At 36.0% G+C, this 14,212-nt stretch overlaps 1 protein-coding gene across 2 annotated transcripts in view; it reads right to left on the bottom strand.

Moving 5' to 3' along the window:
• The window catches only part of CAPG (capping actin protein, gelsolin like), a 315,146-nt gene that overhangs the window by 77,229 nt on the left and 223,705 nt on the right, over positions 1–14,212 (bottom strand). For both annotated transcript variants that reach the window (XM_044084038.1, XM_044084039.1), the window contains 3 exons: positions 5,151–5,312; positions 2,181–2,330; positions 495–587 (listed from right to left, as the gene is read on the bottom strand). In XM_044084038.1, the coding sequence (XP_043939973.1) occupies positions 495–587; positions 2,181–2,330; positions 5,151–5,312 (405 nt within the window). The remainder of the gene's footprint in view (positions 1–494; positions 588–2,180; positions 2,331–5,150; positions 5,313–14,212) is intronic.

Raw genomic sequence — 14,212 nt, 5'->3', positions numbered from 1 at the left:
GTGCTGCATACGTTAACTATATTGACTTCTTTTGGTCCAGTTTAGTGAAATTTCAGCTGAAATCTGCTCTTGATTAGTAAGGAGACAGCATTCTTTCTGCCCATTTTATAGTTTAATATACTACCAAGGACACCTGTTTTTGCTTTTTAATTTTTAGAGAGTAATGAATTATAAATACAGAAGTGCTACTTAGTTTGTGTACATACCGTATATCAAAGGGTAAGATATATAAAGTTGTGAATGGCTTACACTGATCTAAAAATCCATTTCTGTCAGCTAGCTTTTATGCAGTCACTATAATAATGCAATACTTAAAACAAAATATCCAGTTAACATTAATTAATGAGGGTTAGCTCTCAAATCAAAGATTAAACCCAATTCTCATTTATAAAACTAAAGTAATTTTATTAAGCAATGTTTGGAAGAAAGGTATCTATGACATTCTTTTGATATCTTTTTCATATCAAACATTTATAATTGTAACAAATCCTCACTTTGTAGAGACCAACGGCCTTTGCATGCTTCACATCTGCCTTTGTGTCATCTTCAGGGTTCCCATCTGCTAACTGGGGTTTTGGCCCAAGGATCTATACAAAATAAGAATGAATAATACAATGTTACTGAATGATGACAATAAAAAGGCTACAAATAGTGTATTTCTTTTGTCTCATAGTAGATAAGCAGTAAATAACATGCATGATTTCTTGCTGTTGATAGAAGTTATTGTATACATTGATGTGTGTAATGTCCTGTCTAGCCACCTGCACCAGCATCTAGTTTTGATGTAACTTACTACAACACCCTTTATACCAGTATTAAAGTTTACTATCATGAGGCCAGAAAGATGGGATCATGCTCCATTCCAAAGGACTCATCCAGAAACAGTCCCATTGGTCCCACATACTAGTAACAACAGTGTCATCCTATTATTACTGCTGCAGCAGACAGGCATTATTTTGTCCTCATTTTAAAAGATGTGGCTTTTGAGTAAGCCCTTAAAGGAATGTTTCCTGTAGTGCCACATGATGGCTCCTATGACTCCGTGCAGCAGTTTGTTGCCCCACCTTCCTTGTTCTTTACAGGGTGCATTGCCATAGCAATTGCAGCAGTATTCTATCTCACACTACCTTCTCACATGTGTGGTACCATTTTTATTCAAGCAGCAGTGCATTCCCCACCCTTGCCTTTTACACAACACATTCCCATGATCCTCTGCAGCATTATGTGGCCTCATCCTCATTACCTTTTATGAGGTATAAGCCTATGATCTCTTACAGTAGTTTTCTTTCTCACTGTTTTACAAACCAAAGGCAATGCCAGTCCAGCTAAAAAATATGCAGCTAACTTATTACTCTTTTCCTGTTCCTATTTAGTTGTCAGGTTTATGGTATTAGTGATTGTTACAATGTATGGTAATTTAATAAAAGTATATCACTAAGGCAGTGATAAAACATTAGAACATTTTTTCAAAAAGAATGCAAAATTTCTTATCTGATATTCATATGCTATATTTCAGAACTAAACATAACTTCACAACAATATGTTACATTTTTTGTTTCCACATGACATCATCCATTCTACGTTCCACTAAAGCTTCCATCATTTTCCCAAGTTCTTTTATTTTCTGCTGTAATTCATGATTTACCACAAATACTATGGTTTATTGATATCCCCAGAGGAGAATCTAGGTTAGGGCAAAGAGGCACCCCTCCCTAAGTGCAAAATGTTAGGGGACACTATCGACAGATCCCACTCAGTTCCCAGTGCTTACTTGCACTTAGAAAGGAATGCTGATACTGTAGTCACTGTCCATGTGCATTTGGGGAAAAAACACTGATTCTCCACTCCGCAGCTTACCCCTGTACTACAAGGTTACAATAAAGACTATATCAGAGACATGGCTGAAGATGAAGCTGGCACTACTGCATTTCTACTAGTTATAAATAGCCTCAAAACATAGAATACAATTTAGTTTTATGTCCAAAATACTTACGCAATTCTACTTCGTTTTCCCCTAGTCTGGTGGTAGGCTAGTCTTTTCTCTGTCACTTACAACTATTCTTACTGTCTTTGCTATATTACTCTTTCTGTATGTTTTTCTCACTGGTTCTGTTCATCTCCTTTAGTTTAATTTCTTTCAGTCTTGCCCAATACATTCACTCTGTCACCATTAATATTACCTGTATCATTTCTTCAGGTTCTTCACCCTCAACAACAATCTGCACCTTTGATTTGCCCTTTCGCTCACAGTCACGAATCCCATTGGCAATCTCCGTTAGCTTCTGCCTCTCAAACATGTTGGACTGGGAACCAGACCAGCCAATTATAGTCTAATTAGAAAAAAAAACAGTAAGAGGGAACAATTACACTGTGGGACACAAACCACCGAGAAATAAAAACAAATCAAGATGGTGCACGTTGTCACAATAAACAAAGAAAAAGTCTAACACACACACACACACACACACACACACACACACACACACACACACTTAGATAGAAATATTTTTGGTGCTTTCGCTGCATGCACATTGTTTGGTGTTTCCAAATACATACTATTTAAGCTATGCTACAATTTGATTGGGTAGCATTTTTCAGCTCCAAGACATGAAGTGTTACAAACGCAGGTGTGTGAATTAATTGTAGGTTCATGATGTACCATGATCACACTCCCAATTTTGGAAAAAAAGATCACCTCTCTAAAGTAATAAAGGCACTTAAAGTTTTGTTAAGCACTCCCGGTGCTGTTAAACTCATTACATACTAGAGTGTTACACCTGCCGGTGCTGGCCTCCACAGACCAGGAATAAAAAACTGAACAGCTTTGAAAGCTGTAGCACACTTCCTTGTCATCCAAGCATGGCAGAGTGAAGTGTCTTAACAGTTTTTAAAGCTGTTAATTCCTCAGAGGGACACTGTCTTTGCCAACTGTCATGAGGCAACAGTAAGTGTTTTATGGCTTTTACAGCTGTAAAGCATGTTGTACTCCAACAGTTTTTTGTAAGTGGTGGTACGTCCAGCAAATAAAGTTCATGCACTACAAAAAATTATGACTTGGTTTCTTCAAAACTCTTATTTATTCTCAACATGAAGACCAAGATTGATCTCTTGAGCTCATTTCACTCTACCGGACACAAGGTGAATTTCCTTGCCATTCATGTTTCTAGGCATTCATGTCTTAATCATATAATGAGCTGATTATGACAGCAGACCATATCATAATCCTTTGTACTAGGCAGAAAACATGCATCTCTTTATCCAGCAGATGCATACTAATTTTCTCTTTGCAAACAACATACTTAAGTGAAGCAAAAAGCCGCGTTAGACAGCAAAGATGACATATGTTATAAATGAAGACTGCTCATTATAATCATAAACATCCAATTAAACTTATTAAACCCTAGTGACACCTCCAGGGTTTTCTAATGGATCAGCCTGTGACACCGCTAGAGGTCTAGTATTACCTCATCTTATTTACGGTAATAATTTCAAAAGTGTGTGATGTAAAAACATTAGAAAGATTGTATTGTCAAACTTAACATAACAGGTGATACAAGTGCATCAATATTTGATTTGTGCCTAGTACAACTAAAGAGATATTAAATATTATTAATATACTATTTATTTATATTGTATTTCTCTAAACATCTCAACAAGCAAACATGTGAAGAACTGCTTAACCTCGTAAAACAGCTCATACCTGGATGAGCAGCATGCTACTGACAGTATGTACGCAGCTTGAGTGGTTGTTGAGCTGCTGAAATTTGTTTACAAACCACTACATAAATAAGACTTACTGTGACATAAAATCCAGTTTAACACCTATTATCTAATGAACAGTACCACTGTTCGGATTAGTTTGTATTGAACAGTTTGTCATTTACACTTCTTTATTAACAGTTACGGTTCTAGGGACAAAAAAAGTGTTTAACCTGTAATAATATACCTGAAATTGTCAAAATGCTCCATTTGCAGCCGTTGAATAATAAGAGTACAAACTTAAAAATCCCCAGTGGAGAAAATAAGTTAAAGGGCAATTGCATTAGCTAATATGTGTGTGCTGGGGACAGAGAGTAGCACCATGACTCCTCAGTGTACAGATCTGAAATGTCTGTACTTCTCTATCCTCACTACTGCAGGATGCATTAGGTAAACTTAATCCCTGGGATTCAATAATGCCTACACTAAGTGTACACTAACTGTACACCGTTCTGAGTGAACAGACAACACAGGCATAACTCACACCTTCTTACTCCTAATATTAGTTTTCCTACTGATATTCTTGCAGCTTTAAATATTTTCAGGGAATCATAAAGGTTACCACAAAGTGTAAACTATATGGACACTTAGTGTAATCTTTCCGAGTAACTAGAAAGCACAAAAGATGTGGTAGGGATGTTCTTGAATACATACCATGTACACTTAGTGTAAACTTAGTGTAGGCGATATTGAATGTGGCCCAGGATGCATATTTTTTCAGTATTCCTAATTCTATGCCCATTCAGTGAAAAGTTTTTAAAATTGCTCTTTATGACGTTCCTGTTTGTAATACTTAAGTGGTCAGTTATTAGAACTCAAACTGAACATTATTTACATATGCCCCCACAGCATACACTGTAACCAGTTAAATAAATTTCAGGTGAATATTTCCTTGGGAAACTTTCCTTAATAAATCATCTGTAATATTTACATATGTCTCGGGGATATACTCTCTTATTTCCTGATGTTGCACCCTGTGCTCAATTAGACAAATTTGACAGGAATATTACCGGACATATTTTAATGCATCACACCCTTAATCACTTTAAGTAAATTCTATGCAGTAAATTAAAACTCCTGCTTCTATCATCCATGAGACTCTCCGTGTCTGAAACTTCATGGCACAGAAGATCAACTTGCAGTGAATGTTCTCAAAGAAAGTCTCTCTCAACACTGCTGGATGATCCAAAACTGCACCCTCCATGCTTCTTCTTGTAATTTAGGACCACTTAGATAATATCCTGCCAGAAGGGGATGCTTTCCAGTTACAAGATCCTTTACTACCCTCATATATGAGTCTTTCACCTAGCTCCTGGAAAAGTACTAACATTCTTTACTTGCTGTTATTAAAAACAGACCACATACCCTTGTTACAGAAAGTTGTAACGTACCTCACCCAAGTCCAGGAGGAAACAGTCACCCCTGTTGAAATTTGACCATTTCAATGAAACCTCTGTGGCCCTGATGTTCTTCTTTCCCTTAACTTGATAAAGTTTCTGAATTTTGGCAGGGCCTGTCTGAACCTTTTGGAATCCAGAATCCACACCACCTTCCTGCAAATAAAAGGTAACAGGAAATTATTTTTAATGAAACTAAACTTTAAAACTAGCAGCACTCATTTTTGAAGCAGTTGAAAACAGGAATCAAAATGTTAACGATATTATTACAAGGCTGACTGTGGCACCCTGCACTTCCTACAGCTAGAAGAAATGTAGCTGTCTGCGTAATAACCTCCTATGCATTACAGACGTCTGTTCATGACTGGCATGCACTATAGAGACTGCTGTTCAGGTCAATAAGGAGACCTAAGCAGAAGTAATACTTACAGTTCAAAGGTCACATTTGTGGAAAACAAAGACACTGTAGAGACCGCCCTAAACTAGACATCTAAAATGTGTACTTACCATCAAAGAAGAAATGCTTAACACCTCATTGCGTACTTCTTAAATGAGGACATGGAAAGCATAGATAAGCTACAGATGTGTAATATCTCAGAGAAATCTTTCAAACAAATTTTGAAGTGAAGGGCTAGGCTAGCATGAAAACAGCAGAGTTGTAAGCAAGTGTATGGAAATATGAGAAATAATTTCTCCACTGAAGTAGTGACAAATGCCTGGGATTCCACACCAAGGAAAACATAACAGCAAAACAGAAAATACATGAGAAAAGTTGAAAGGATAGTTACTGGTCAGATAAAGGGAAGTAAAATAGGTATCAGGCAGTCCTTGCTAATTTGTGATAGCAAGCCAGACAAATATAAGATGGGATAGTAGCTGTCTCAAGCAGCAACTGTCTACTAACAGCGTATTTCTTTTGAGGCCCTAGTTAAGGGACACCAGTACTGAATAAATTGCATTGCATGCAATGTGTAGTGATATCACTATTATGAAAAAAAAAAAAAAAAAAAAAAAAAAGGATACTTTGGGAGTTAACGATATTATTTTACTTTTGTTACTTACTGTTTTGTATCATTACCTCCACGCTATGGAGAATATCGAATTGGAATTGGACTACAACCCTGAAGGGAAACTGAGTATGCTTAACATCGATGCTTTTTTACCACAGAAGAACAACCCTTTGCTGACATTAAATTTTTCGGAAACAGTGAGCTCAAGAATAGCAATTAATGGGTATGATGACAATATGAATGAGTTTCATGACTTAACGAAAGAGCTAGAAAACAATTTCTATAAACTTCAGAGACTGTCTTGGCAAAGGAAACATCTACAAGCATGTAATCATTTTAAAGTCATACCGAGAGGCATGCGCGTTTTGTGCATGCCTACTTATGGTCAATTGTACCCGGGTCTGCTAAAGAAATGGCAGGAGATGAATTTGGAACTTGGCTTCAAGTATATCAATCTATTACTTGAGCATTTTGAACCGATTGAAGCTGAGTTGCAAAAAAGAATAGACATTCTGTACAAAACCATAACTGATCGTTTTAAATCAGAGACATGTATAAGGAAACTTAACAATATTTGTGCACAGATAAACACTTATAGTGATAAACTAAAGAACATAAAACAACGAAAATTAGCCAGAGACGTTCAAGATTTTAAAATGGGCAACATTTTTGTTTGGCCCAGAACCAATGAGGCTAATAATACACGAATCAATCGCAACACCTACTCGCAGGGCGAAGAACCGGAAATAGGAAGAATAAGTGATTTGAATTTGGCACCATTGACTGGAGCCGTTTCCTGTACTACTGAGTCGAGCGATATGAGAGGGCAATCAACTATAGAGACTCAGAATCTCAACACTCCACCCCCGAATCAGCAAGTGCTGGTTCATGCTGATGATCCGGAAAGGACAGGTATGATCAGACACAATACTACTCTTGCCAACAAACCCACTGATGGCCCTTTTCCGATCAGTATGGATCGTTTCAACAGAGGGAGATCAACAAGCCGAGGACCGAGAAAACGAAAGTACTCGCAAGACAGGTACAGGCAACAGAAAAGAACCTTAAACTGACTGGTTTGGTGTTCAATTATTCTGATTATATTCCATCTGACTCTGATTTGTCTCTGCTAAACAAAGGGTTAAAGTTTGTCCCGTCACAACCGAGTGTTTTGGCAGAAACTTTTACTGACTTGAGAATGTTTGCAAGGAAAATTGCCATAAAGCTGTTTTTTGGTGATAAAAAATGCTTGCATGAAGCTGCCAAAAATGTTATAGTGAATGATTTTAGAAGTAAAAGCACTTTTTCTCCTCAGCTACCATCCATGGTAGAATGCTTTGTAAAGTCATGTGAGAATGATCTGTACAAGTTTTATTCTTTAAAGTATGTTAGTAATAAGTTTTGTAACTTAGATAGAAATGAATTTAATTCACTTCAAGAATTACGGAAGAATAACAACATTTTAATTACTTCTGCTGATAAAGGGGGTGGAGTGGTAATATTGAATAGAGATGAATACATCAGAAATGTTGAGACATCTCTTAACTCCACCAACACTTATAGAGAATTGACTATAGGGCAGGTCATAAGCATAATTAATAATATAAAAGACAATTTGTATGATTTACTTATGTGTCGCCAAATCAGCAGTGAAATGTATGATTTTCTATATGTAAAGGAACCTCTTATACCCATATTAAAAGGTTTGCCCAAAATACACAAGGAGATAAAACCGATACCAATGAGACCCATAGTTTCTGGGAGGCATTGGGCTACTTATAACCTCTCAATATTTTTAGAAAAAATGTTAAGACCCATCGTTGATAAGGTAGACACTATCCTAAGAGACACACAACATCTTTTAAAAGGGATAAAACTGATCCCACAAGACCAGATGGGCTTAGGCAAATTATTATTGGTTACATTAGATGTCTGTAACTTGTTCACTTGCATACCCAATGAATATGGGTTGCAAGCCATTCGTGAAACAATGGTGAAAGAAAGTGATTTTTCTGTAGATAGACAAATACTGGTAAACCAATTGCTTGATACAATGTTGCATAATAATGTATTCTTATTTAACAATAAGTATTACCTTCAAACATGGTGTGTTGCTATGGGCACCCCATGTGCGAATTCTTATGCAAACTTGGTCTTATATTTTTGGGAAAAATCATGTTTATTTAATAGTACCTGGATGAAAAAAATATGTCTCTATAGAAGATTTGTTGACGATATGATGTTATTTTGGACTGGGACAGTTGATGAGCTGCAGGAATTCGTTACATACCTAGAATCTACCACAGAATTCCTTAGGTTCACTTTTGAATATTCTAGAGAAAGTATTAATTATTTGGATGTGAACCTATATTTTGACAAAGAAGACACTTTAACTTCGAAGATCTTCAGAAAGAAATGCTGGAAGAATAATATGTTAGATCAGAGCAGTATGCATCCTAGGTATACTTTTACAGGGATAATGAAAGGTCAATTTTCTAGATTGACCAAGATCTGCCAAGATCCATCTATATTAAAGGAAGAGGCTGACAATATATTTTATAACTTTCATGAGTATGTTTACTCTTTATGAGTTAAAGTATTCCTTAGCAAGAAAGTGGACTTATAGGTGTTTTAGAGCATTAGCTATATATAAAAAACATTTTAACTGTATTTTTTTCCTCTTTAATGGAACGTTTTTTAACAAACATATTAAGTAGCTCAAGTTAAAACAGCTGCATTTTTCAACTTTGTCTATGACACACCTTCTTTTTCCTGACATCACTTCCTACAAACCATTTTAAAAAGAAAAATTTAATGTAATACTATGTTATTCTCTGAAGAAGCCGAGTTGTTACAAGGCGAAAACGTTTACTAATAAATCTCACGTTAAGAACCTTTATTGGAGTGGTTCTCAGTTATTTGTAACTGATTTCTGGGCTGGAGCAAGGTGTTCGTAGCATTTTATGTTCTTTCCATCTTGTTTGTGACTTTGGTGTTTACATCAGTTTGTCTTATGGCTACGGATCGACCTGATAGCCCCAGCACTCCACGTATTTTTTCAACCGAAGTAGGTGAAGGACAGGTCACCTTAAACCAGGTTGACGCACCTAATCTCGTTGCATTGCTAACGTCCCTCTCAACTAAGCTTGATACATTTCAAGCAAGATTGGACGTGATCGAAAGAAGGAATTGTACCAACATTAACAATATGAGGACTGAAGGTAGTGTCTTGTCGGCTACACAAGCCGCTCTGGTTAACTTATCGGAAGCGGACATTCCACCAGCACAGCCGTTATTGAATACGGCGAGAGGCTCTTTTCAACAAGCCGCATTGGTTAATTTATCGGAAGCGGACATTCCACCAGCACAACCGGTATTGAATACGGTGAGAGGCATTTCACCACGCTCCACAGAAACAGTGTTTGGCGATCATGTCAGGTATGCTGATGTCGCAGCACACACTTCCAGGGCTCCAGCAACAACGATGAAGGATGCTCCTTCCAATTCTTCTACAACACCACTTATGGGTGCAGTGAGGACTACAGGTACAAACAATAATATCATTAACTTCACTGACATTAAGAGCTGGATGCATAATATTGATGCATTTACCTTCACAAACTTAAACGCACCTAATCCACAAGCTCAGGGAAACAATAATTCCTCAATTTCAGAGAAACTGAAATTGTTTGACAGTAAAGTACTAAGACTTAAGAAATTACAACTTGAGTCTGCTTATTTCAACCAATGTATACGTGAGGGACTAGTGCCGAAAGGCTTGAGGAATGCTTTTGCACCCTCAGGTCTGCTTAACAATTTACAGTTTTTTACGGATTTAAAGGAATTGTTTCAAGCACAAGGCATTCAGTTACTTCAGCTCATAATTAAACATTATGAGCTTCATGTACAACAACTCATTGTTGAAATTGACGCACTCGACAAACAGTTGAAAGATGACTTAAATTTTACATCATTCAAAGTAGATTATGACCGTACACTCACAAGTATTGAAGTTATGTTGGTCAAATTAAAACAAAACAAAGTCAAGAAGCTTATAAGGGACAGGCAAGCATATCAAAGTGAAAAAGCCTATCCCAAACTTTGTTTTACTGAGCAGAATGATGTAATTCTAGGTACTGCAAATATTTTACCAAACACTGAAAGATCTGTTAATGGTTCTTATGATTTTAATGAGGAATTTCAGGACGATGAACCTTCCTCTTCTGACCAGAATACAGGGCCAAGGCGCAGTAATAGAATTAAGGGTCAAAATTCAAATAATAAAAATAACACCAACAACAACAATTTTTTAGGCCAGCGCAACCAACGTCAACGCCCGAGGAGACGGCAGAATTGGAACTGAGCCTAGAATCTGACAATGTTGTTGTGCCTGATATATTGTCCTTAGATAGTAACAATGTTACAGTTGATTATAGTGATTCTGTTACTAATCCTGTAGACTCTTTTTCAGCATCCCAAATGGCTCCAAAAATAATGCTTAATCGAGATGCAGATTTTAAAATTTATAATTTTACTGAACTCGACTTAGCAGACGAGCTTATTGAGTTACTTGCATATGGTTATACTTTTGTACCTAGCAAATTTGGGAATGTCTCAAAGGAATTGATTAACTTGAAATGTTTCGCTCAAGCTTAATTTGAAATTGTATTTCAACAGTGAACCTGTAACTGATGACAGGTTTCACTCTTTAGTACTCCCTAGTGTTTTTAATCCACCATTGCATCCTTCCTTATTACATTTTGAGCAAGCTTGTGAGGTAGACTTGAGACATTTATTTAGCAAGTCTAAAAGGGACTCAGCTTTTAGATTTAATACTTCTAAAACTCAACTCCAATTGTTGGATGACCTATGTAAAATGCCCGTAAGACTTTTAAAACCTGACAAAGGTGGTGGACTTGTGATTTTTGGTCAGGACATGTACATAAATAAAATGTACACTATCTTAGATTCCCCAGCATATGCCGAAGCTTCTCTTAATGAGATCCAAGGAGCACATAACAGGTTAAGGGGATATTTTCGTGATTTATACCTTGAAGGAAAAATCAACTTAGATACTTACAATTATATTGATATAACATTCCCAAAAATACCTGTTATGTTCGGCATACCAAAGGTGCATAAAAACCTTTCAAATCCACCTATGAGGGCATTAATTGATGGAAGGTCATCTATGACCTATTCTTGCGCTAAATACCTAGATAGTCTCTTGTCAAAACACCTGGTTCATTTTTCTTTAATTTGTAAGGATTCATGGAGTTTTTTAGAAGCCATCAAATCACAACCTTTCAACGGTGAGGTTAATTTCCTCACCGTTGATGTTGTTGATTTATACACATCAATCCCCCACCAGGAGGCACTTGAGTGGACAGCCCTCTTGTTAGGTGAATTGGGGGTTTCAAGAACCGAGATTGACGTCATCACGGAACTAATGGATATTGTGCTTTCTTCGAACTATTTTCTGTTCGATAATAAATACTTTTTGCAGAAACAAGGGGTTGCAATGGGCCCCCTTGTGGAGCGTAATAGCAAACTTCTATATGAGTTACTGGGAAAAACACTCAGTCTTTTCGTCACTAGAATTAATGGCACCGATCAGATATTATACACGTTATCTTGATGATATTTTTATATTGTTTGATGGCAATGAGACACAAGCTGATACTTTTGTCACCAATATTAATAATACTTCAGATTTTCTTAAATTCACTTACAAGTTTTCAACATCCAGTACTGAGTATTTGGATGTTAAATTGACTAAGGATTTTGACACTTGCTCTTTTGTCTCAAGGATACATAGAAAACCTACGTATTGTAATTCATTCTTGCATTTTTCAAGTCATCACCCTATGAAACAGAAAAAAGCTGTAGTTAAGGGACAGCTTGTTAGGGCTGCAAGAATGTCTAGTACAATGGAAATATTTTATGAGGAAACGGATTTGCTTACTGAAATGTTTTTGAAAAGAAAATACCCGTTGGATTTTATTGAAAACATTTTTAAAGAGGTAGAGATAAAGAGAATTAATGGTTTTTATAGCCCAATTCTGCCTATAATAGCTATGAACAATCTTACGGATAATTCTAGTCCCTTACAATCTATTGGACAAAATCCAACATCTGTGGTTAATTCATTGGGGTCTATAAACCCCTCTGATCCCACACTTTCTTATGTCACTTCATATAGTTTTGACTCAGGCAAAATATCAGCTATAATTCGGAAGAATTGGGACTTTATACTCAGCAACCCTATTTTAATTAAAAAATTTGGTCAGTTTCCGTCATTTGTTTTTAGAAGGAATAATAACTTGAAAGAATTACTACAAAGGGACATTCCAAGTAAATTTTACAACAAAAGACTAGGCATGTACCCATGTGGTTTTTGTAACAGATGTCACAAAATAAGGTCAGGGCAGACATTCACAGTAAAAGGAAAAAAGTTTGACATTAGGAAACCCCTTAATTGTGAAAGCAAGTCCGTAGTTTATATCGCGATCTGCGATTGCTGTCCGTCCTTCTATATAGGAAAGACGGACCGCAGATTGCGTGATCGTATGTACGAACATACCTACGCAATGAACAATAGAAACGAAAACAACGCACTTGCAAAACATATTTTAGAGCAGCCAGGCCATAGTTTTTCATTTATGGCAATTGACCAGATAAAACAACCAGTTAGAGGTGGCCCTTTCAAGTTACTATTGGAAATCTTAGAGCTCGAATGGCAGTTTAGGACTGACTCATTTTATTACCCTGGCTTGAACGAAAGTTGCAACATTTTACCAGTTTTGAAATTAAGGAGTTATTTGCGTTAACTTTTTTAACACTTACTATTTATTGTAATATACCTCCTTATAAAAATATACTTTACAGTTTTCACAACCTTTTATGTTGCATGTTTTCAAGTTATACAACTTTCCTATATTCAACTGTACTTATTTACATGCAGTCATGTCTCTATGTATATGTAATACTATGGCATTAAGAAAAGGTTTTTAAAGCATATATATATTTTTTGTTACACATTTTTGTTACACATTTTTATATATATATTTTTATATATATATTTCCTGTTATATTTTATAACTTTCATGAGTATGTTTACTCTTTATGAGTTAAAGTATTCCTTAGCAAGAAAGTGGATTTATAGGTGTTTTAGAGCATTAGCTATATATAAAAAACATTTTAACTGTATTTTTTTCTCTTTAATGGAACGTTTTTTAACAAACATATTAAGTAGCTCAAGTTAAAACAGCTGCATTTTTTAACTTTGTCTATGACACACCTTCCTTTTCCTGACATCACTTCCTACAAACCATTTTAAAAAGAAAAATTTAATGTAATACTATGTTATTCTCTGAAGAAGCCGAGTTGTTACAAGGCGAAAACGTTTACTAATAAATCTCACGTTAAGAACCTTTATTGGAGCGGTTCTCAGTTATTTGTAACTGATTTCTGGGCTGGAGCAAGGTGTTCGTAGCATTTTATGTTCTTTCCATCTTGTTTGTGACTTTGGTGTTTACAATGTTGCATAATAATGTATTCTTATTTAACAATAAGTATTACCTTCAAACATGGTGTGTTGCTATGGGCACCCCATGTGCGAATTCTTATGCAAACTTGGTCTTATATTTTTGGGAAAAATCATGTTTATTTAATAGTACCTGGATGAAAAAAATATGTCTCTATAGAAGATTTGTTGACGATGTGGTGTTATTTTGGACTGGGACAGTTATTGAGCTGCAGGAATTCGTTACATACCTAGAATCTACCACAGAATTCCTTAGGTTCACTTTTGAATATTCTAGAGAAAGTATTAATTATTTGGATGTGAACCTATATTTTGACAAAGAAGACACTTTAACTTCGAAGATCTTCAGAAAGAAATGCTGGAAGAATAATATGTTAGATCAGAGCAGTATGCATCCTAGGTATACTTTTACAGGGATAATGAAAGGTCAATTTTCTAGATTGACCAAGATCTGCCAAGATCCATCTATATTAAAGGAAGAGGCTGACAATATGGTACAA

The sequence above is a fragment of the Protopterus annectens genome, chromosome 9.part0, assembly GCF_019279795.1.
Source record: "Protopterus annectens isolate FY-2018-M chromosome 9.part0, PAN1.0, whole genome shotgun sequence".
NCBI classification, from domain to species: Eukaryota; Metazoa; Chordata; order Ceratodontiformes; family Protopteridae; genus Protopterus; species Protopterus annectens.
Note: the sequence above shows the minus strand (reverse complement) of the source record. Positions and strands in the feature narration are given on the sequence as shown.